General features: G+C 37.3%; 4 protein-coding genes across 5 annotated transcripts; all 4 read right to left on the bottom strand.

Moving 5' to 3' along the window:
* Positions 1–12: 12 nt before the first annotated feature.
* On the bottom strand, positions 13–2864 carry LOC121972132 (histone deacetylase HDT2-like). The gene is made up of 10 exons (XM_042523791.1): positions 2711–2864; positions 2499–2569; positions 2183–2406; positions 2059–2075; positions 1921–1971; positions 1022–1203; positions 815–892; positions 642–741; positions 372–510; positions 13–290 (listed from the first exon to the last, which is right to left on the bottom strand). The coding sequence occupies exons 1-10, from the start codon at positions 2721–2723 to the stop codon at positions 236–238; spliced, it is 930 nt and encodes a 309-aa protein (XP_042379725.1). The 5' UTR covers positions 2724–2864; the 3' UTR covers positions 13–235.
* A 490-nt stretch (positions 2865–3354) lies between these two features.
* LOC121972131 (histone deacetylase HDT2-like) lies at positions 3355–6712 on the bottom strand. 2 transcript variants are annotated; one of them, XM_042523790.1, is made up of 10 exons: positions 6587–6712; positions 5505–5575; positions 5188–5408; positions 5063–5079; positions 4924–4974; positions 4371–4570; positions 4168–4248; positions 3998–4097; positions 3688–3817; positions 3355–3611 (listed from the first exon to the last, which is right to left on the bottom strand). In XM_042523790.1, the coding sequence occupies exons 1-10, from the start codon at positions 6597–6599 to the stop codon at positions 3548–3550; spliced, it is 948 nt and encodes a 315-aa protein (XP_042379724.1). In that variant the 5' UTR covers positions 6600–6712; the 3' UTR covers positions 3355–3547. The 2 variants fall into 2 exon arrangements, with proteins under 2 accessions (XP_042379724.1, XP_042379723.1); XM_042523789.1 differs by having other exon boundaries at positions 3688–3823.
* Positions 6713–8310: 1598 nt separating this feature from the next.
* On the bottom strand, positions 8311–9789 carry LOC121972135 (trihelix transcription factor PTL-like). The gene is made up of 2 exons (XM_042523795.1): positions 9301–9789; positions 8311–9224 (listed from the first exon to the last, which is right to left on the bottom strand). Exons 1-2 carry the CDS (start codon positions 9639–9641, stop codon positions 8600–8602), a joined length of 966 nt encoding a protein of 321 aa, XP_042379729.1. The 5' UTR covers positions 9642–9789; the 3' UTR covers positions 8311–8599.
* A 222-nt stretch (positions 9790–10011) lies between these two features.
* Positions 10012–19123, bottom strand: LOC121972134 (pleiotropic drug resistance protein 2-like). The gene is made up of 20 exons (XM_042523794.1): positions 18583–19123; positions 18104–18224; positions 17752–17840; positions 16999–17083; positions 16591–16881; positions 16415–16505; positions 15064–15964; positions 14722–14882; positions 14510–14613; positions 14264–14429; positions 14047–14175; positions 13033–13163; positions 12537–12869; positions 12110–12400; positions 11919–12002; positions 11590–11723; positions 11246–11473; positions 10981–11152; positions 10605–10859; positions 10012–10508 (listed from the first exon to the last, which is right to left on the bottom strand). The coding sequence occupies exons 1-20, from the start codon at positions 18915–18917 to the stop codon at positions 10236–10238; spliced, it is 4374 nt and encodes a 1457-aa protein (XP_042379728.1). The 5' UTR covers positions 18918–19123; the 3' UTR covers positions 10012–10235.
* Between the last annotated feature and the right edge of the window lie 5044 nt (positions 19124–24167).

A 24167-nucleotide genomic window follows, 5' to 3' on the forward strand; every position in this document is an offset into this window, starting at 1 on the left:
TGCTAGCTGGGGTTCATCAAACTTATATAGTCACTACCTCTGCTAAACATCACCATTGTTCTTGTTCTGATGCAGTTTTCTTTTGATACAAATAAATACTAGTGCATTGCCCAAATTTAACTACCACGCTCAGAGGAAGTAAATCGAAAAGTGGGATTCACACTTGCCACCAAAACACAAAGTAGTAACACTAGCTTTGCCACTGAAGCTCCAAATTCAAGGTCACAACTTAATTTCAGCTGTGCTTTGCTTTAGTATGAGATTGAAGGGCGTTCTCGGAGTTGAAGGTTCTGAAACAAACATGGCAGAATTGTAAAGATGTAATTATTGTTTACAAAAAATAAGAGAAGTGACGACGGTGAGAGCACTACTTGCTGCATGATTTGCAAGCGACACAGCCGGCGGGTTTAGGGGCTTGCTGTTTCGACTTGTCAACACTATTTGCAGGGGTCTTTCCTTGTTTGGCTGGGTATGGAGTTGCAATATGACCACCTTTCTTTCCATCAGCCCCTGCAAAGTGAGTTTTGTCTCTTTATCAAATTCATCTATGACACTTGACGAATGCCAAAGTGAATGTCAGCATTCTATGAGATATAGATTACCAATGTCAAATATTAGAAACAATGGAGATAGATATCTACCTGGTTTCTGATTCCCACCAGAAGAAACCAACTTTGCTTTCTTTTCTGGATCAGGTGTTTTGGATGAAGAATTGGCAGGCCTTTTGTTACCCACTTCAACCTGCAACATGCACTTTTGTATATTTCCACATTCGCACCTGAATGCCAAACAATGCAATAGCAAAAACACTGACCTTCTTAGGAGTAGCTTCTTCCTCTTCTTCGGAACTCTCATCTTCATCATCACTGCCGTCCTCTCCATCAACCATTTCCTAAAACAATCGAAAAAGAAATGCCATTTGACTATCATTTTGTGCAATAGAAGCACATACTAATAATGTACACCGTTTTATGATTTCAAGTATGAGCATATGATCATGCTTTCCACTAATTGGACCAACCTCATCATCTTCATCGTCATCAGATTCGTCCTCCTCAGAATCATCATCGTCTTCAGCTTTAGCCTTTAGTTTATCATCTTTTTTAGATTGCTCTATCTTGGCCTTGGACCTACCATCAGAAGCTTCTGCCTTTTGAGCGTTAGGCATTGCAGCTTTATCATTTGTCTTCACCTCCAGTTTGCCTTGTAATTAAACTCATGAATAATAGATGAGAATATACAGAAAATAACAAAAATAATAAATTTTGCAGAGAAACAAATCGATTGTACAATATATGTCAATATTACCATCCAATAATCTTTACATAATAATAAAAATAACAATTTAATTAATAATAATATCAATTATCTGAAAATATACTCTTAACATGTAGATTTATCTTAAAAAGCATGATTAAATTCATCTAGTATTGATCATTATCATCTTTAATCCACGTTTGTCCCAACTATTTGGGTTAATTACACAAATATCAACCCTCTGTTAGCCCTACACAAGGAAATAATACTAGCAATCAAATCAATTAAATCATTTTTTATTTCATCATGTAACAATTGTTTTTGATCACTCTTTATCCCTCAAGGCTTCTGACTACATAATCTATTGTCTTTGAACATATTCAAAATGGCTCAAATATTCTCTCATTCTATCATCTATTGGAGCCTGCAAATAATTTTATCGTCTACTGCTAATGTGGAAGTCTAATGCTAATGTGGAAAAAATGTATCGAACAAAAGTATCATCTAATGCCAAGCCATTATACTATTGGACTTTTCACTATAGACATCTCCGCAAAGTGGGAATTGAACAAAAGTAAATAAATAGCAATATCAGGTTAATGATATACAAAAGAAGAATCAAGAACAAAAGAAGAAACCACAATATATATCGCAAAATGGTACCATTGATGGGCACATCCAGTGGATTCCCCTCGTCTGATTCAGATTCGCTATCTGAGGATTTATTACAGAGGGTTATAATCTCAGTAAGTGCATCAAATAAGAAAGAAACAAAAAAATAAAAAGGAAAGAGAAACTTACTGAATGGATCAGAGATGGTATATCCAAAAGACAGAAACAGCCAGTTAAGGGATTCAAAACTTAAAAACAATGTAACATCAGTGTTTGCTAACGAGTAATTTAACAACATTAATCCAAAGGATATTCGTCACTCTCTACAAAAACTGCAATCTTATAGCCCATGAAGCAGACGCTTGTATTCTTTGAACCATGAGATAGTTCAAATTCTTTCTCAAAAACTAAATCATGTTGAATTTGAGCACATTTGTCAGCATATAGAGTTCCTAGAACCAACTTTTTGTCATCAAATTTCACAAATACTGATGCACCCTCTGCACCTTTCTCCTTCTTTCTCTCTCCAAGAGATACCTACATGAGCAAATATAACTTCTTTTTTTTTTTTATCAAAACTTGATTTAGAATAACTCCCTATGACGTCTAATAAAAGCCGGTGTTAGAACCTGAGAAAGATGCAAGTATTTGTTCTCGCCAGGATTGACCTTCACAGTTTGGCCAGGTTGAACTTCCAAACCTTAAAAATTGCAGATCAATCAAGACCCAGAACATGAAGCGAACAGGAGAGGATATACATCAGTAGAATCGAAACGAACAGGAATCAAACACTATAAAAGGGAAAATCCGAAAATTCATGAAGCGATAGGAGAGGATATACCCCAGAACTCCATGGCCGTCGTGCGAGATGACGGGAGCGAGAGAAATGGTTGCGAAGGCGAGATCGAGAGCGATGAGTGGGAGCAGTCACCGAAGTAGAGCCATTAGGGTTTAAGAGAAATTTAAAGCGGAGGACGACGGTACCGATTCGGATGCGAAAACATACTTTTCGGGTCGAATAATGATTGAACAAAGCCCCGAATTGCTTGAGTCATACCCGTGTCGGGTTTAATTTTTTATTTTAGAGAAAAAACAATAATAGTACTTTTTTATTTTCGAAAATTTCAAATAGTAAAATATATAATTTATAATAGTACATTGTTGCCAGATAAAAATTTGCATCATAAATTTCTGAAAATATATAGATTTATTGATTTTCCTTAAATTTGTTGCGCAATTTAATTTTACATAAATACATATATTTGTTAATTTTCTTCAAAGAGGGTTCATATTCTCAAGCAAAATAATGAGTTGGTATTTATTTATTAGAGAATATTCAAATTAAATCAAAATAATAAATTAAAATTTTTAAAACAAAATGATAAGATTAAAAATTTAAACTTCAACATTGCATGGTTAAAGACCATTAAATTTAATTTTCACTTGGTCGAATATATATCTCTAAAAACAAAAATAGCAATGTGCTTCAAAATTGAAAAATGTAGAACTTCTAAATCATTAAAAGCATCCACAGAATTCATAGATCAAAAGGTCAAAAAACACAAAAACAGACTAACTCTCATGAGCAAATAAATTTCTAGAGCAATGCTCAAATTCAATAACACCGTGACATAGTAAATCTAAAAGTTCAAAATAAGGAGACAATCAATCATCAATCTCAATTTCCAGTAGAGTGTTTTGCTTTGGTATGTGATCCAAGGGCGTTCTCAGTGTTGAAGGTTCTGAAAAGCAAAATTATAACAATTCCATTATTATTGATAAATTTCACAGCAAGAAATATAAGAATGGAGAGCATACTTGCTGCAGGACTTGCAGGCGACTGAACCAGAAGATTTAGGAGTTTGCTGCTTTGACTTGTCGCTATTTGCCGGAGTCTTACGTTGTTTAGATGGAAATGGTGTTGCAACATGACCATCTTTCTTTCCATCTGCAACTACAAGAATGCTTTATCATTACAAAATAAAGATCAAATGAAACCAACAAGTTGATTGTTCTTGATGAATAGATATAGTATTGAGCCAACTCTCGACAAATTTAACAAAGGTTCAAGGGTGTCAACACAAATGAATTCCCTTCAACAAAAGTTAAAGAACATGGGGTTACATACCAGTTTTCTGCTTTACATCAGGGGAAATAAGCTTTGCTTTCTTTTCTGGAACAGGAGTCTTGGATGCAGAACCAGCAGGCCTCTTCTTACCCACTTCAGCCTGCAATAAGTGCATTCATATCGAGCACAACTAAGTGCTAACCAAAACAATGCGGAAGAAAATTACTAACCTTCTTAGGAGTAGCTTCTTCCTCTTCATCAGAACTATCATCTTCATCATCACTATCATCGTCTTCTCCCTCACCCATTTCCTGGAACAATCAAAGAGAAATATAATTTGAATATGATTTCACGCAATAAAAAATCAGCTAACGTATGCAGATAATTTGATGTGAGTATGCATAGGATCATGTTTTTTAACCAATGCACCAACCACATCATCATTGTCATCGTCATCATCGTCATCATCCTCAGAATCAGAATCATCTTCAGTATCATCATCATCTTCATCATCCTTAGCCATATCATCTTTTTTAGGTTCCTCTACTTTGACCTTGGCCTTACCAACAGGAGTTACTGCCTTTTGAGCATTTGATTTTGCTGCTTTATCATTTGCCTTCGCCTCAGGTTTGCCTTTTAAGGTAAAGCAATGAATAATAGATAAGAATATACGGATTAAAAAGAAACACATAATATATTTTTAAAAAATGGATGAACTACTCCAGGAACATATTTACATCCATTATAAATATGAGACCACTCATTGTTACATAAAAAATATGATCATTATGTTATGAGCAATTTAATTTACAGATCTCTTGAATAATTTTTACTTATTTTAATTCTGTGAATAACTTTTATAAAGTAACAATTATGTGAATGATATTTAAAAGAAAACCATAAGTGATGACAAGTTAAGAATTTGCAAGACAAGGATCGAGTAGCCAAAAGGAAAAGAGTTTTAAAAAAAAATTACAGAATTGTACCATTTACAGGTGCAGCTAGTGGAATCTCCTCCTCTGATTCAGAATCACCATCTGAATATTTATTAGAAAACGTTTCAGTCACTAACCTCGCCAAATAAGGTAACAAAGTAACAAACAAAAGGATCAGAAAAATCCTTACCGGATGAATTGGAGATGGTAAATCCAGAAACCAGAAAGGGCTAGTCAAGGAAATCAAAAATTGAAAACATGTAACATGACTGAATTTGCTAACAAATAATTTAACAACACAAGTCAAAAGGATATTCGTCATCTTCTTCAGTTGCTGCAGTCTTGTAACCCAAGAAGTGGACACTTGTATTCTTTGAACCATGAAAGAGTTCGAATTCTTTTTCAAACACCAAATCACTCTGAATCTGAGAACACTTATCAGCAGATAAAGTTCCTAGCACCAGCTTTTTGTCATCAAACTTCACAAATACTGAAGCAGCTGCAGTTTTCTCCTTCTTTACCTCTCCTAGAGATATCTACATAAACCAAGATAACTTTTAATTATAACAATAACTTAGAAAGACATGATTGGTTAGCATGTCTAAGATAAAAAAAAAGACAGATCATGGAACCTGCGAAAGATGCAAGTATTTGTTCTCGCCCGGATTGACCTTAACAGTTTGGCCAGGTTGAACTTCCAAACCTTAAAAAATTGCAAGACCAATCAACAACAATAATCATCAAACAAGTTTCAAAAAATATGTTCAGAATGTTTGTGATGATAAAAGCTAAGAGCAAATGTCACATTCAATGCTGATCAAGTGTCAATTAGAACTGCACTTAGATTGAATTACAGATGAAACAATGTAAAGTAAGACAAATACTATATTAGAGACATAGGGTTTGTTGTTATCTTAGTATAAAGAGATGTTAAACTAACAAAAAAATTACAAAAGGCAAATAAATACTTGAATCAAGAAGGAAAAGACACATTTCGATCATATCATCATCAAAAATCACACAACAATCTGTTTTTCCAATCATCAAAACAAACGAACTAAGGTTATATTAAAATTAAACTTTTAACGCAACATGTTTTACATGCGTGTCAATCTAAAGTAATTTAAGAAACTCATTCAGTTACAAAAATGGAAGACAAGATATTTGCATACAATAATGCAGATTAAATTTAATACTTAAAAAGTTAAAAGATTTTTTAAATTTAAGATTTTATTAATTTGTAGATCAATATAACCATGGCTATTCATAAATTATTTCTATATAATGCCAATAAAATGTGAAATTCCAACATCTTAAGTGCATGATAAAAAGATCATAATAAAAACAGAATATGAACGATTTCCATGATAGTGCATATATTATGGCACACGTAAGACACGCCCCTAACAAAATCCAAGCAAGAAAGATGGCATTCTAACCACTCAAGAAATAAAACTACTATAATAAAAAGAAACACTCAAGAAACTAAACACACGAGAAGGAATAGAATTCGGCTAAGCACGAAAAAATGCATAGGAAACCGAAAGGATGACTGTATATGAGAACAGAAATAATGGACAAAATGTGCTAAGCTTCAATCTCATAAAAAATCATTCAAGGAGTGAGATTCCAGAAACTGTACGAACTGCACAAATGCCATCGAAAACAGAAATCGAAGAAAGATAAGAGTCGATGGAGTGATGAGATGGTATACCCCAAAACTCCATGGCGATTAGCGAGAGCTAGAAGGAAGCTGCAAGGCGGAGGCGAGAGCGATCCTGAGAAACAAAAAAACAAGCAGCGGCAGTGCTAGGGTTTATGTTCAAAGGGGCATTTATAGAGTAGAGGTTGACTGAAACCGGGTGCCACACTGGCCAGTATCAGAGTCTCGTTTAAGATCCGAAAACGAAATTTCGGGTTCGAATAATCAATGCCTTGAAATTGATCCGATTCGCTGGGTCTTAAGTAGTAAGAAGTAACAACTATTTCGATTTCTTTGTATCATTTTTGATAAAATTTCACATTTCCCTCTAAAATTTGTCAATATTTGTATTTCACCATTTTATTCTCTCAACTTAATATTATTTGGTCAAGATGTGACCGGCACTAGTACTCTGGTAGTGGGACAAAATACATTAGCACAATATTGTTTTGCAAATTAAAATATATATACTTTTTAAATACTATTAAGGACTTATCTTCATGTGCATTGTGCATCATGTGTTGTTGTTTCCGTCCGGCTGTTCCTTCCCCAGGTTTGCACCAGCCAGCCTGCTGCTATGGTTCAAGCCTACGCGACTAGCTGCTGCAGGCTCAATTCGATCACCGTCCACCTCCGAAGGCCCATGCACGCCGTACTACTACTCCCCTGCACGAAGGCGAGGCCGCACTCCGCAGCAGGGAGGTTGCCAAAAATGGAGGCTAGCTCTTTGGCCAGCCGACGCAGTCCTGGCACATGCATCCAAGCGCGCTGCTTCTGCTCCTCCTGGCGCTGCACGTAGCCATGGACGCGCAGGCAGGCAGGCGAATGTAGACGCAGCTCATTAGCAGAGCCGTTGCCCGCGCCCACACGTCTTGTTCCATCCTTGTCCTCCTCGCCAATTCGCTCTCGATCGATCGATTGCCAACTATTCTCAAACGACACGGAGAGAGAACGAAACAAAACAGGGACCCTGCCATGCAAAATGGGACCACGATTGGGTTCGCTCGCTGACTGGCTGGCTGGCTGGCTCCATCGCCATGTGCTTGGTGCTCGTGCAGGGCACAGTGCGAGTTCGAGACCAGACGTGCATGACACTGTGCCACAATTTGTCGAGCTTAGGACGACATGTGTGGCCATTGACATGTACATTTCGCTGGCATATACAGTGCTATAGTCCAGATTAAATTAACAACCAAAACTAATTATATTTCGATTTTCGACCATAACAGAAAATATATATTCTGAGAAAATAGATCTATGCTCCTAATAAGAAAATATCAAATGTCGTTCGTTGCTTTTAAATGTCGAATAGTGACGTCGGTAGTGAAAGGGAGGGAATCCTATGGTTTTTTAGTTTATCATACTAATGGTTTATCATATCTTCAAGTTTGACGATGATCTTATAGTGATTACCATGCACCCTCCCAAATAGAAAACCTAGCTCCACCATTAGTACATAGAATTTCATCCAGCATTGATGCTTCTTCCAAACAAGCCTTCGCTGGGGTACCCTAAAACTCCTCTACAAGAGCCATGCATCTTAATAAACAACACCCTACTCAAGATTGTCACTTGCAATTAGTCATGTCTCTGACTGTATTTCCCTTAAAAATAGCCATCACCATCTACCTCTGAAATTAGTCGAGTGAAATCTCTACACCTTCCTATAGCTCCCTTTCTTTACTGCACAGTCTGACTCATGAATGACTCGATGGATATTTAAAATAGTACACAGATTTATTGATCAAAAGCATTAATTTAAACATTTTTCCAAACACGATCAAAAATAGGGTCACATATACACGCACATTCGATAATTTTTTTTGTCTAATTTTTATGTAACTTATTATTAATTAATTATAATTATTCGTTATCTAATTAAATAGCAAACCCATAGTATTTCGTACGTACTTACCCCGATCTATCCATATAGCCACCATTTGTTTGCATTAATGTCCAAGAGAACAAGACATCGATCGAACACCTTGCGCACTGCCATGCACCAGCTGATCATCCACAGCCTCCTCAATCACTCTCCGCCGTCGATCTCCGCCGGCGGCTGATCTTCTCCAGCGCTTTCATGATCGCGGCGTCGCGTGTCTCCGTCCATGCCCGCTCGCCTGCCCACAGCCTCGCCTCGCGGTCGACCCGCTCTGCCTCCAGCCGCCTCTGTTCCTCCTCCCGCGACACCCGCGCAGCCTCCGCCTCCTCCAGTACACGCAGCATCCGCTTCATCCACAATTCTTGCGCATCGACGAACCGCCTGATTTGAGCACCGATGAACTCTTCCGCCGCCCGCTCACCCCCTTCTTCCTCCTCCTCATCGTCGTCGCCGGCTGACGACGAGCTGCCGTCGCCGTCGGTGGAGCAGTTCGACAAGCGGATGGAAGGAAGCTGGAAAGTACGGGCATTCTTGTCGACAAGGCGATTGGTGCCGGAAAAGTTAGGATTTTGATCGGCGTTCCTGCAATTGGTTCCTCCTCCTTCCCTTCCATAGAGGGCTTCCAGCTGCCGGAAAAACCTGTAGTGCTTCCCGTCCTGCCGCCCTGCTTTACCTTCCTTCGTCTTCTTGTAGTACTTGTACAAGTTCTCCATCTTCTCTCTGCACTTCTTCCCACTCCTCTGGTATCCATGCTCCTCCGCCATGATCCTACAATTTGGGGACCGGCTGACGAGCCAAATCGATCCGCGAACGCCATTAATGAGTGAATCAACTAACCAATTACCTGGAGACCTCGTCCCAAAGGGGGCCCTTCTGGGCGGCTTCCCGGAATCTGGAGTCCAACCGCGATCGCACCTCCAGGAGCGTCAGGGTCTCCTGCCTCGGCCACCTGCCGCCGCTCCCCCCACTCTCGAGCAATGCGAAGCTCTGCATTCCCGCCGGAGGCGCCAGAGGAAGAGCTTGAAACGGCGTCGGCGGCGGTCCGGTGGCGGACGCAACGAACGGAGGCGCCATCTGGTACTCCGATCCGAGCGGAGCGGCGGAGGCAGGGAAGGCCGGGAGGTTGAAGGGGTCGAAGCCAGGCCTTGCGCCGGCGAATAGGAAGTGGAGCTCGTGCAAATCCATGGCGAAGTGCGCGACGGAGAGGGAAAGATTCGTCGCCTCCTACATGAATGAGCGGAGGGAGGGGGCGGGGGAGGAGAGAGAGCGGGAGAGCCGGATCGTGTCGTTCACGAAAGGGCGAACGAAGAAGGGCAGAGAGAGAAGGGAAGAGTACGGCGCGACGTTGGAAGAGTTGATTAGGACAGGAACATTACGTAATGTATGGGCCAATGGGAGACCTCCACGTGCATTAAGCGACCCCAGTAGAAGGGGGTAGGACGGAAGGTGACGTCAGACCACAGTCGAAATTTTTTATGTAATTTGATAAAAAAAATATTCACATTTACTAGAATTTTAACCATATTTTGAATAACTTTAATTCACATTTACCATGTATTTGTTAAAATTATACTCACAATATAAATAATCCAGTGGATTAAAGTGTACAAAAAAAAAATCAAAAATTATACAACTAGACTTGTCGACATGAAACTGGAGTTGCACAAAGTAAAGCATCAGGATATTGGATATAAAGACAGGAGTCTCCGGATGAAGAAAACTGAAGCTGGGTCACAGGCAAACTCTTTCATTTTGAGCGTCAAGAATCGGAGAATTCGCCTATCGCTTTTGGAAGTTGAGGACCTTGATCGAGTAGGCGAAGACCAAGAAGAACATGACGACGAAACCCACGTTGGTCAATGCTGCCCACTTGACGAAGCTGTACTTGTAGCCCAGGTTATTGTTCAAGTAATCCGTAAGCAACATCGGGCGGATTTCTCCAGGAACTTCGATCTCGCCACCCCTTTTTCCCAGCTGCGACGCGATAACACCATAAATTGTCCAAGATACTGGATTGCCCCAGTAGTACCACCTCCACCAGATCGGAATCTCCTGCAAAATGTGCCATCAAGAATTCAAGATAATATCAGCCATAATGTATGAACAGTTCGTTTGTGAATCATACGTTTAAGATATGCATGTACGTACCGGCCGTGCGATGAGGAAGCCTGAAAACAAGTTCCAGAAGTTGTAGAAGAAGCTCGACACGATACCGGCGACTTGATGGTTGGGTGTTAGTGCCACAGCCATCATGCCATACAGAACAAAGTAGGTAAAGGACATGACAATGAAGTAGAAGAACCACAAGAAGTTGGTCACGCGCCATGTAAAGCCAATCATCGAGAAGAGAATAATGGTGTAGATTAATCCTTGTATCAATATGTATATCACCTCGATGGCCACCTGCAACAGTAAGAAATATAAGCATTTTGAAAAATTCTTCCACCTTCTCTGAACTAATCACCTACTTGCTTGAATTTCGGATTGCTCTGATAGAAGGTAATTAAGGGCACTTTTAACTTACTTGAGCAAATGCATAGGCCAAGGCTGAGTACATTCCTGCAGCTCTTTCACGGTAGAAGACTGTCCTCTCGACTGCCACAACAGGCTGCACATTGATAGCATTGCTGGATCCAAGGAAGAAGACCGCAGCGTAGAAAGCTCCGACGAGATTCAATACGTCTTGTTGAGTGCCACTGTCCACATCCAAAGAAGCGAGATGAGGAAGATACAGAAAATATAGATCAAGTGAATGATGCAAAGCAAAGTTTATAAGTCGGAAAGCTTACGTCCGTTTGCCCTTTTGCCAAAACAGTGTGCCAAATATTAGAGCTATGACAATTGTCATGAAGAATCGGACAGCATTGTATTGTGGGTTTCTCCAATAAGACCAATACTGTTTCCAGAAACAAGCCTTGCATTGAGTAGTAAAAGTCTGCGAGTATTTTGTGGGGAAATATAGATCCGTCGAATCAGGTGCTGGAATATTCAATTCTTTGATAAGTTCCTGATTTTTTCTGAACAATACAAAGTGGACAAATAGGTTATACGATTTCAATGTATGATATCTTTATGAAGCATGTATCTTCTATTTACAAATAAAGTGGGGAATTCACATAAACTTTCTACTTACTGATAAAGTTGAGAATTTGCATAAACATCTGCGAAGTCTATATGCAAGCTAGCCTCGGCATGAGTAGTGCTTACGTCCAACATCCATGTTGCAGGATTAACACCCTCAGCAATCTTTGGTACCCCTGGAATTGCCTGTAAGATAATTTATTTGATTAAACATAACAATACGTGGCTTTCCTGTGATCAAAACAATTTACTGATTCTTTGGATATAATTAAGTATTGCACCGATGTAAAGTTATATTTGTATAATTTATAAATGAGAAGTGTAATTAAACTTATGAAGTAAAACTTCTAGAACAAGATCAATTGAGATTGGAAAACTCACTTCAAAATATTCAACAAGCTTGTGAGATTGGCGACCAAGAGGACCAGCATATATAACTTGACCTCCCCTTTTCATCAGAAGTAGCTGGAGAGAAGAAAAATACCAACTCATTCAGGATGCAGTATTGCATTTGGCAAAGCCTCATAGGATTAAAATAGTTAGTGCAAGTAATTCAAATTATGAATGAGAACCTCATCAAAAGCTTCAAAAATGTCAATGCTCGGTTGATGAATTGTGCACACGACAGTTCGTCCTGTGTCCACTGTATTTCTGACTGTCCTCATAACTATGGCAGCAGCTCTTGCATCAAGTCCTGATGTTGGCTCATCCATGAAGATAATGGATGGATTTGCGACGAGTTCAACAGCAATTGTGAGTCTTTTTCGTTGTTCAGTCGATAAACCATCAACCCCAGGAAGGCCAACCAGAGCGTCCCTTAGTGTGTCAAGTTCAACCAACTCCATGACCTCCTCCACAAACATCTGTGTTAAACAGCTGTCAGTCCAGATTAATAAAAGAGAACATACTTGCAAGGGCATTTCAGTTAAATCACAGAATAACAAAGCACTACTCAAACAAGCAAATGCATTATGCATGGAAGCATAAATTGCCACTAACCATTCGTGTTTGTCTGTCAACATCCGGCGCAAGACGCAGCCAAGCAGAGTAAACAACTGATTCATAAATAGTCATATATGGCGAGTGAATATCATTTTGCTCACAGTAACCACTTATCCTAGCAAAAGTTTCCTGATTTTTTGGATAACCAGAAATACTGATATCGCCTTCAATATAGCCGCCCGTTTTTCTTCCTGCCAGAACATCCATCAACGTAGTCTTTCCTGCTCCACTAACTCCAACCAATGCAGTCAGGATTCCTGGCCTAAATGCACCACTTACGTCGCACAACAACTGGAGACGATCTTCCTCAACTCCTTGACTCTTCATTTCCTGATGTCAAAGGATGAAATGTCAGTTATTTGTTTTCCTTCTGATTTGTTTTTCAATTTAAATTGCAAGGAAAAACAAGATAAACAGAAACAGACTTGTCAGAATATATTGAATCGAATTCATCACATTAAATTGGGGGGAAAGATATGTTGGATTGACTTACAGCAGGCATGTCAACATAATAGTTCACGTGATTGAAAGCAAGAGAAAGAGGCTGGAAAGGTAAAACCATTCCTCTCTTTGTTGGACGGACTGAAGCACTGAAACTTTCAGAGCTGTTTCTCCTTGCTGCATCTGTAAAAAATAAGAAGCTTTTCGATCATTGAATTAAAACAGGGAAAAATTGAATATTTTTGTAATGCATGAAGAGAGCGGCAAAATCAACATAATTTGGCGCCCAAAATGTGCACTCCATATGTTTTTCAACAAGAGTATTGGATTTCTCAACACCCTAACTGAAAAGTGATAATCTATAACATTCCCTATGCCCCCCCACACACTCTCCCAGCTCTATAGGCTGCGACTTTAGGACGGTGACTTTGTGATTCTTTGATTTTCTGTTCCATGCTAAAATGGGGATGTTGAAGTATGTCTGACGGGATTGCCCAATAAGAGTGGAAGCGATTGGTTAAGTTCAATGAAGAGAGTGGATACATGAGCCATATGCCAACTGATGTTAATTTTAAGTATTCAACCATGGTGTCAGGATCAGTAGATCAGAGCTAAATGGTGGTTTTATTCAGGAATAAAGCAAGTTGACAATGTCAGAGTCAACCTCTACAGTTCATAATTTAGGCCATGCGTATCAGTCATCTCCCAGCACACCTCCAGAATAGGTCACCCTTCCACTGTTTCATAAATATAATTTCCCCAACCTTGTTGCAGATACCACAAGAATGCATGACAATTATATTATGTCATTTCTTATAGTTTGTAGATGATGACATGAATGATACCATCAACAATTTATGATGGCTTCTTGGTTGGTTAGATATTCAAATTTGCGCCAAAAGGTGATGCTATTATTATATTCAAAATGAATGATTGAATGATTTTGAGTATATTTGAAGTTAGCTTAAAATTTTCTCTTAAAAATCCATCACATATTTTGAGTTAGAATAAAAGATGCTAAATATCATGACTAAATGACAAAACGAATGGGATCAAACAATCTAACCTGATGTATCCTGCGAAGCAGCATATCTGACATTTTGTACCATTTGAATCCTTCCATTTTCTGTTGATGAGTTTTTCTTTTTGTTACTTGATTCCTCATCAACAATTGCATTTTGAGCGCTTGCCAAAGCTGCAAACATGAAAATTTGGTTCCCATGAGAGAAATGATTGAATAATGAAATGGATAATAGAAGTTACGGTGGAAATCAACAACTTACGATTCAAGTAAGTCAATGAAAGGACAAATAATATGTTGAATAGAATAATAAATCCTGTGAGGGCTCCAATAGCAATCCAATACCAATAGCCACGGGTAAACATTCCTCTAGATTTGAGAATAGCTTCTCCCACTGTCTGAGCATTTATATTGGTGTCATTATTCTCCTGCAACAAGGAGGGAAGCATGCATTAGAATTGGAAATGTCTATAGCATTCAGACAACAAACACATGATAAGAAACTTACCCTGCCCCATCTTGGATCAAGGAACTCATTAATAGCAATAGCATTTTGCCCATACATTAACGGGGAACTCCAGAAACCCCATATCCACCAGGGTTTGATGTCATCTGTCCACATAAAAATCAGATGTTAAGTTGTTAACTTCAGTTTTGGTATGACAATCAATCAGAATATACACAAGGAACTAATAAGAGTTACAGTCAGATTTTTCTAACCTTTTGATATGACAAATCCTCCTAGCACGAAAACAATAAGCAAGGTGAAGGTTCCAAAAGTGTTGGCTACAACCATTGTTCTTCCTGCAGCAGCAATGAAGCGGAACAGACTAAGAGCCATTTGATGTGTGAGGAGAAGTGCTAGGAATTGGCGGAAGAACCTGCCAAATTAGAAGGAGAAAGGTGAGATGGTTTATTACCTTACGCTGCATATGTATCATGTCATATGAAAAAAAAGAAGTTGCAGAAACATGAAATTTCTCAGATAATATTATAATATAGAAGCATCAGAAGCAGTAAATCTTAAAGGAAATGATTGTTTAAAAAAAGAGAGAGATTTACCGGCTTGCAGCAGGGGCAAAACCAATCACATAATAGGTAAGTATGATCCAAATTCCAGTGTCCAGAAATGAAAGAGGAATCTTGAGGAGATAGTATGCAAAGCCAAAAGCCCAAGGTGGGAAAAACAAAAAATCTCTCTGTTTGTAGAACACAGGGAGCTTCTCAACCGTCATCACCAATTCTGCCATTCCATTGAACATCACATTGGTCAAAGTAAAGAAAAGTGCACCATAAAATTTGTTGCCATCAGGAATTGTTCTATGGTGCATTTCCGTTCTGAAAAACACAGACATGGCTATCAAAGAAAGTGTGGTTATCTGGGTTGTCTTAAAGATGAAGATAAAAGAGTTTCTCTTCATCAGCAACCATTCCCTCGATAAACATGCCTTCAGAAGTTCCCAGTTAGAAATACCATATCTTTCTGTTGTCAATGCTGCAGGATGGGCTTTAGACTTATCATAAGGAACACTAAGCTCTGCATGTAGTTGTCGCCCAACATGAAATCTCTTGAAAAGTTCCACAAACTCAGAGACTGAAACAAAATGATAAGGTTTGTCCTTGTTAGCCCAATATTGTTGTTGATCCTTCTTTGAAGTTACCTCTTGAAGAAAGTCAGCAACTCCTTTCCTTTCAGGACATTTAAAGCCAGCTAACTCAAAAAACTCAACAACATACTCCCGAGGACCTTGATAGACTATTTGACCCTCAGACAACAAAATGATATCATCAAATAATTCAAATGTCTCAGGTGCAGGCTGAAGAAGAGAAACAAGGACTGTTCCATCCATGACATGAACCATTTGTCTAATGAACTTTACTATTTGAAAGGTGGTAGAACTGTCAAGTCCAGTTGATATCTCATCCATGAAAAGTGCGCGTGCAGGACCAGTCAACATCTCTCCTGCAACCAAGAACAAATAGTTTAGGTTACTAAACATGAATATATATTAAAAGATAATTAAAGAGCAAAAAGAACAAACAGGTGTTAGAAAGATATGTTTCTTTATGTATACTCTTTAAGGTTCATGACCTCGTGATTATAAATTTGAATACGTCGACATTCCTAACTTCACCTTCATAAAGAATATTTGGACATTTTCATAATGAGGAAAATTGATTAGTTAATTTTTTTCTTCAAGATGCTGCTTGACAATGATTTCACTGAGCAATTTATTATTGCACTAGTTATTTTCCCAATACGGGACATCTAGTTTTATGACAAACTATTGTTTTTTCAAGTATGCATGGGTATCAAAGAGTATTTAGTTTGAATTTTGAAGGGGCCTAACTAATTTAGAAGGTGTGTAAATGACATTTGCTTTCAATAATTTTCTCCTAGCAATAAACTTACCTGTCGTCACACGCTTCTTTTGTCCTCCCGAAATGCCACGTCGCATCTGATCACCAACAATGATGTCGGCACAAATATCCAAACCAAGTACCTGTTTTCCAACATTTCGAGTGTTAGCATTGCCAGTAACAGCTCAAGCAATAATATAATTCCACTAGAAAGTTGTTGCCATTAACCTTGAGAACATAATCAGTTGATACACTAGTGCTTTGCCCTTCCATTGCAGCTGCTTTCATGAATGCGTCAATCTCAGGATCTGGTTTAATTCCTGCATCCCTCTCTCGTCTTGACAATTCTGATAGCATCTCGTACCTTGATCCCACTCCCAAACATCGTGCTGAGAAATCTAATGTTTCTCGAACTGTCATCTCACCGTTGTGAATGTCCAATTGACTAATGTAAGCAGAAGTTCTCTGAGGAACAAATTCTGATAGTTCATGGCCGCAATATGTTACTCTGCCCCCTTGCTGTAAGCAAAGTAATGACATTAAATACACATGCCTCAACACTGCACCCAAGACTCATTTAAATGCTTCTAAAATATTCCAGAAAAGGATAGTGAGGAACAAGAAGAGGAAGCATACTCTTAGATTTTTATCGAGCTTGCCAGAAAGGGCAAGTAAAAGTGTTGTTTTCCCTGAAGCTGGAGGTCCAAGCAGCAATGTCATCCTGAGAATGGATTAGATATTGAAGAGTGAGATACCCTTCTTCCATAATGATATCGAGTTTAAATTCAGCATTCAGTATATATATAACCATCTCAACATAAGCCAACACCATATATTTCTTACCAAAAAAAGAAAAGTGACCAAGAGATAAGTGACGACACCATATAGTTTTTGCCAGAATATTTAAAATATTTCAAAATTTTATTAAAATATTTCAACATTTTATTAAAATATTTAAATTTTTATGAAATTGTTAATAAATTAAAATTGTGATCTATCAAGTGCTTTAAGATTGTTAATTATTTTTATAATTTTCTATGTATATTTTATTATTAAAATTGAGCTGGCTGCTCACGGCACCAAAGAGTTGTGCCCAAGTCTATGATGGGCTTCAGATGGTTCTATCATGGGCCAGGTTTGGCATGTTTCAAACAGGTTGACTCAATCCCCGAGCCCAGCCTACATAAGCACAACTCATTGACACCTTACCAGTCACATTCAATATGGCTAAAACTACTAAAGACTAACATAATATAACATCTGTTGTGGAAAAAAAAGCATTTTAGAAGCAATTTCAAACAAGGAGGAAAAAAAAGATTCGTGATTGTCACAATCGTAAGGATAACTGAATGGTTGGGAAGGTAGAATCAGACAATTTTATCTGCTTACCTTGTCGGCTTCAATATCCCACTGACATCATTAAGAATCTGCAAATTCTTTTTCCTGGACCGGTTTAATCTTAGAACACCAACAATATCCTGAATGTCCACATTAGCAAAGCAAAGAAAGAAACGTTAAATCAGGGGTAATAAGACTTGCGACCAGCCATGATCACAGAGTGAATAACAATGAAAAGACTTCTACAAACATGCATGTAAAGCTTTTCCTTTTTTTTTTCTCCTTCCAATTGCCCCTTCTTTTTTTCCTACAATTTTTATTCTGTTGTATGTTCCTCTTATTCTTTTGTCTTTCAATTTAATTTTCCAGGCCCCTTAATTTTTCAAAGATAGTTGCTAAGTACCTCAAGAATGTTCATGGTGAAATTCCACAAAGTGGGAAGTGCTCGGCTACCAACATGGACATCTGCCTCCACTGATATGTTCTCATATCTGACCTCAATCTTTGGAAGCTCCAACCCAACCCTGTTCCATTTGTATATATGTCAAAAACTAAGCAGATAAATAGAACAAGAGCATCATAGTTTTAGTGAAAAAACAGAGTGTCAAGGAGGCCAATCGTAAAGGGGGGAAAAATTGTTTGGGGATTTCGACAAGCATATGTCTGTTACTGACACGAGTATGAAGTAAAGGTGCGGGGGAAAAGGTGAAAGATGCAAAGAGTTTGCTACCTCAACAAATTAAGCAAAAGAGTGAGCGATGCAAGATAAAATTGAAACGAGTAAACGATTTCTCCTTTTTTTTTTGTCTTTCTTCTGTCTAAAATTTGGGCTAAATCTCGAATGAAACCCTCGATTGGATGAGCAGGGCAAGCGAAACCCACCGATCGATACGGTCTCGGAGGCGAGTGAGGAAGCGCTCGTTGTCCTCCTCCACCACCTTGAAGATGTGCTCGAGGAGCTGCTGCCGATCCTGCGGACCGAGCTGGTTGACATCGATCTCGTTAGTGATGACGTTCCCGCTCTCCGCGACCTGCCGGAGGATGGCCTTTCGCATCCGGTCGTAGGTCGGCAGCTTCTCCAGCGCCGCCCACTTGAGATTCTCCTCGTCGTCTCCATCCTCCGTCATCCGGCTACGCCGGAACACATCCGACCGGTCCTGGAAGCTCTCCGCCCAGCTCCGGCGGCTGCTGCTGTTCCGGATGATGTCGTTCGCCATTTACCGGCCGATCGTTCCTCTCCGCCTTCCTCTTCTCCCACTTCTTCTTCTTCTTCTTCTTCTTCTTCTTCTTCTCTTGGATCGATCACAGCATCGAGGGAAGATTCGCGGTGGCTGAACGGATCGGAGAAGTGGATGGTGAGTGCTTTTATGGTCGTGCCGTCCGAAAATTCCAAGCTGCTTCTCGCGGCCTTCGCTCTGCTGTTTTTTGTCCGCTACTTAATTTAAAAACATTTTAGCTTTATTATTATTATTATTATTAAAAATTTATTGTTTGGTTTTAGTTTCTAACCAGATCTGACCCTCTCGACTAATCTTGCATATCGGTACACTAAACTCTAAATATATACTTTTCCACCTCTGTTTAGAACAAAGCATCAAAATGTCCCTTATAATTTGTTTAATTCCAATATTGCACAAACTCACTACACAATTATGAAAAATAAACGAGAGAGTTTTTATTTCCAACTGTTTTCATGATTTTTATACAATCATATTAATTATATAGATATTTTAAGTTAGAAAAATAGATTAAAATCATTAAAAAATATTAAAACGACAAAAATAACGCTATACAACAGCGATTAATCGGGTAGATTTTAATTTAAAATAATAAAATAAAATATTTTATAAAAATACTCTTTTATTTTTTTTTTGTCGGAAATAACGAAGCGTTACCTGAAATTGGAAGGCACCAATTTTTTATTTTTAGAAATATTTAGAGGAAACTAAAAAGATGAGTCAATTTCAAGTCAAATATGTGGAGCTGGTCAACGCCGCCCGTGATCCGCTTTATTTGGGTGCGTTACAATTCACGACATGTCAAAAACAAGGTCAAATAAGATGGCTTTTTTATACAAAAGCCATCGTTTCTTTTAATAAATCTAATCATCGAATAATATTTTGATAATATAATATAGTATTATTTCTTTTCAATATACACAGTTTGTAATAAAAAAAATCTACGAGGATCATTATTTAAAATTAAATTTAAAAAATATTCACTTCTAATTGCGAATGCATACTTAAAAATAAAATAGATAATTTAATTCTCTTTGAGATATTTATACGAATAATATTTAAAATATATCATAATATTTTTAGTAATAACATTTCAGAAATGTGAGTACGTGAGATTTGTATATTTCAATCCCTTTCATGAGAATATTTAATAAAAAAAATAAATGATTATTTAATTAAAAATTAAATGGATAGACAATGAAGTCGCGGTCAATAGCTCATTCTGCCCGGCGTCTACTAAACCCAAAAGAAACAAAAATGTCACCAAAAGTAATTAATTTAAAAGGTTGCAAAATTAGGAACACTCCATCTTGTGATAAAATGAAATATATTAAAATATATATTTATAAAATTATCGGACAAATTTATATAGTTTCTTCGTCTACTGTAGGTTTTAGAAATTTTATTTGTAATCATAATTGTAAAATTTTATGAGTTTTTTATATTTTATTTGAGCAAAAAGTAACAAAGTCAATTTATTAAATTTATATTATTTTTTAAAAAATATTGTGCTAACTAGTGAAAAGAAAAAGTCGCCATGTTTGATCTTTGAAAGGGATAATGCTCGAATTGTCCAGGTCAGTTTGAAATATCAATATTTTATTTAGACGGCGTTCAATTTCTCTTGTCTTGGACGAAATCTATCACGAGTTTATATTTTCGAGAAAATATGATAAAATGAGGACAAATAAAATTAATATTAATCGTAGCTTCTCTTGTCTTGTCGAAATTGTTTTTTCTGATAAATTATAAATTTTCGCTATCTTTTTGCAAAAAAACCCCTCATATATTATTATTATGTCAATATCAAGTTCAGGACAGTATTACGGTTAAATCCTGATGACTGGAAAAAAAATTTAATATGACTAAATTAGTCTACTCCAAAATTAATTAGATACCGGAATTTAAAAAATGTCAATATCAAATTCTCAATCCAAAATAATAAATTAATGTGATGTTTACATTATATCATATATCATTTTTAAACATCTCTATTTTTGAATATTAGATAGTAACTTGTATTTTAGTTATTTTAAGACCTTAAAAGAATATTTTATTAAAATAAATTTAGGTCTGTGGTGGCACGAGGGTGGCACTCCAATAGCTGACTTGGATGTTTTATCTTAAATATTTTTTACTTATTTTTTAAAATGAAGAGAAAATTCAAAAGTTTGAAAAATAAAAAGGTGTATGTGAATAAACAAGCTAATGAAAAATAAATAGTCAAAGTCGTTTGAGTTTGAGTTGTAAGTGGTGTAGTAAAATGGACAAAGACATGTATTACTTTTCCTTTAGAAGCTTCTAAAAATATTTTTAAGATATTTTTAGAAGCTTCTAAAAGATATTTAATTATTTCAATAATTTAATTGAAAAAATAATTTTCATAAATATCTTAAAGTACTTTGATTTAAGGATGTAAAGCAAATCAGTCGGCATCCATTAATTAAAGTCGATTCCAAAACCATGCCATAAAGAAAGTGCATTGCTTGCGTAGGAAGAACGGAATGGAATATAGAAATAATAATAAAATTTTTATATTAATAAAAAAATTTAAAAGGACTTTTAATTTGTATTATTTTTCTAGATTGTTCTTAGAAAAAAGTTTAAAATGTCTCTTTTTAGTCCGGAATATGAGTCAAACGAAGATCGGTTGAGATGTTGTCGGTGTTGACGGAGAGGCGACTCAGATACCCCTAGTGCATGTGCACTGGAAAATAGACCCCTACATGGAATTGAAGGACGGCGATAAATTAACTGTCGGTACTTAGACTCTGTGCATACTCAGACAGACACATAGAATGTTAGAGACCCAAAATCAAGGAAAAAATCCCCGGCGTAAGTCCTCCGACATTCAAGTAAAGTATTTTCCCTAGAAGAATAGTGTACAAAGGAAAAAAGAAATGTAGGAGACGAGTAGGAATGTGCGAGAGAGCGTACCTGTACAAGGGAGAGGACCTCCTGTTTTATATGACACTGCATACCTCTAGAACTTTACCAACGTTAGAGAATATCGGGTGTCAGGATCTGTCGGATGATGGAGGATACATGGTGCCCTCTTATTAGTTGAAAGAATGCTCCATTCATAACTGATAACAAATCATTGGAATATTCCCTGACGTATGACAGTTATTCCCTACAAGAGGTTATGGTTCTCTGACATCGTTGTCGCCTAGTACTATCTGTCCCGCCTGAGTTTGACTATGGGCAGCTCGGGATGATCGTTCGGATATAACGCTTGCCTCAAGTGTTGATGAGAAGGACGAGCTGTGGTGAGGGCCCCATATTTCCCGTTGGGATCGCTAAAGAGCCTACCGGGAGTTGGCTTACTAAAAGTATCAGGCCTGGTTATGCAGACCGAGCTGAGAAAATCCTACCAGTCGAGGCAAATCAGGCATTACCCCCCGCTGCACCTTATGTCTCAGATCTGGGACCCTGATCTGCCTGTACCCAACCAGAATTAGGGTTGTAAATAAACCATGCGTTCATGAACAAGCTTGATGTTCGGCTTGGTAAGAGCTTGTTTATATTCGTTTAATATACATAAGATTAATTAAACAAACAAGTTTGAACAGCTAATTAAGCTAAATAAACAAGCTTGAATATATATATGTTCAAATCGTTAACGTTCGTGAACAATGTTCGTGAACAATGTTTATGAACAATGTTCACAAATCATATTCATTAATAAAACTCTTTTCAATATGCTAAATAACTAATAAAATAAAATAAAATAAATTTAAATTACCAAGTTCAATAATCAATAAAACAACTAAAAGTTTCAAACAATTAAACAATCTTGAATTGAGAGCTTGATAATATTTAAACGAATCAAGCTCAAGTCAAACTTGAATTGAGAGCTTAATAACATCTAAACGAATCAAGCTCGAGCCAAGCTTCAAACAAGCTCAAGCTCATAAAAAATAAATCAAGTCAAGTTTGAACACTCATTTCAAAAGCTTGGTTCATTTTAACTTCGGCTCGGCTTGGTTACCTTATCAAACAAGCTTGAACACCCCAAAGCTCGGCTCTGCTCGGCTTGTTTACAGCCCCAATTGGAATTATGCAGCTGATGACGTCAAGCGGTCTAATTCCTTCTTTCCCTTCTTAACTGTTAGCTGTCACGTCCTTTTGACTTCTGACTATCACGTCCGCTTGACTTCTGACTGTCATGCCCGCATAACTTCTGACTGTCACGTCCCAGTAATTGGTCTTACCGGATCCCACCTTTATGCAATGTATCAATGGCCAAGAGAATATTTATTTTCATTTATTATCTTCATTGTACCTTTTATTTTCTATAATTATCTTTATTTTTATATTTAGTGTAATAACTACAAAATAATAAATGTCATGTAATTATAGTCATTGCGATCTCATAATTAACTACTAAGGGCATTTGGTTTGGGGTAAGAATGGGAATAGAAATTAATTTAATAGTATACTAAAATGGAAATGAGTTTAGTCATTTCAATACCATTAAATAATTATAATAACTACTATCTCATAGTCTGTGACTTGTGTACTCATCCATGGTGTCCCAAAATATCTCACACTTTTGCAAAAGTCTACATGGATATGCTATATAAATGTAGAAAAAAATAAGTAAGATCCCTATGTATCAGAAGATATTTGGATGTCTGACAAGCCATCTGGGTTGTAGAAAAATGATAGTCAAAGTTAGCGAAGACTCACACTAATGGAAATACTAAGTTGGTTGGCCTTGGCACTGAATCTATAAAGCATTCAGCTGTATTCCGATCAATCGGAAAGCATGTAATACACTTGATGAGTTTACAATTAATAAATTTATATAAGAAATTTGTAATTATCAATGAATTTATTTTGGTTTAATTGCATTCTTGAATATTTAGAAGGATTAATTACAACAAGCTCCTACTTGTTGGGAGGTATTTAGTAGCACACAGAAGAAAAATGATAACACATTTATCGATACTCGATCGAATAATGTAAGACAATAGAGGTAAGAATATAAACTTGAATACCTTTAATTGCTAACAATGAATAACTTTTTTAATTATATTTTTTACATGAATAATTTTTTATTTAAATAAGATGAAATGACGATTAGAATTGTACAAGCGTCTCAACTTGGTAGAGAAGGAGATGAGACACATACTCTATCTCCATCGACTAGTTAAATAAGATTTATTATATAATATGATCAGTAGAAGGAAAAAGACCTCTTCTTTCTATGGTTCTGGCTATGAT

Source organism: Zingiber officinale, chromosome 4A (assembly GCF_018446385.1).
Source record: "Zingiber officinale cultivar Zhangliang chromosome 4A, Zo_v1.1, whole genome shotgun sequence".
Lineage (NCBI taxonomy): Eukaryota > Viridiplantae > Streptophyta > Magnoliopsida > Zingiberales > Zingiberaceae > Zingiber > Zingiber officinale.

Excerpts from the sequence above, each read along its gene's own strand:
- LOC121972134 (XM_042523794.1), bottom strand. The coding sequence starts at position 18,917 with ATGGCGAACGACATCATCCGGAACAGCAGCAGCCGCCGGAGCTGGGCG. Across the intron at positions 15,965-16,414 it reads AAAGAAGCGTGTGACGACAG|GAGAGATGTTGACTGGTCCT; the intron begins GTAAGTTTATTG and ends TCTTGGTTGCAG. Across the intron at positions 12,401-12,536 it reads TTGACAGACAAACACGAATG|ATGTTTGTGGAGGAGGTCAT; the intron begins GTTAGTGGCAAT and ends TGTTTAACACAG.
- LOC121972135 (XM_042523795.1), bottom strand. The coding sequence starts at position 9,641 with ATGGATTTGCACGAGCTCCACTTCCTATTCGCCGGCGCAAGGCCTGGC. Across the intron at positions 9,225-9,300 it reads CTTTGGGACGAGGTCTCCAG|GATCATGGCGGAGGAGCATG; the intron begins GTAATTGGTTAG and ends CCCAAATTGTAG.
- LOC121972131 (XM_042523789.1), bottom strand. Across the intron at positions 4,571-4,923 it reads ACTAGCTGCACCTGTAAATG|GCAAACCTGAGGCGAAGGCA; the intron begins GTACAATTCTGT and ends TTACCTTAAAAG. Across the intron at positions 4,249-4,370 it reads ACGATGACAATGATGATGTG|GAAATGGGTGAGGGAGAAGA; the intron begins GTTGGTGCATTG and ends TGATTGTTCCAG.
- LOC121972132 (XM_042523791.1), bottom strand. Across the intron at positions 2,407-2,498 it reads AATACTTGCATCTTTCTCAG|GTATCTCTTGGAGAGAGAAA; the intron begins GTTCTAACACCG and ends TTGCTCATGTAG. Across the intron at positions 511-641 it reads TGGTGGGAATCAGAAACCAG|GGGCTGATGGAAAGAAAGGT; the intron begins GTAGATATCTAT and ends CTCACTTTGCAG.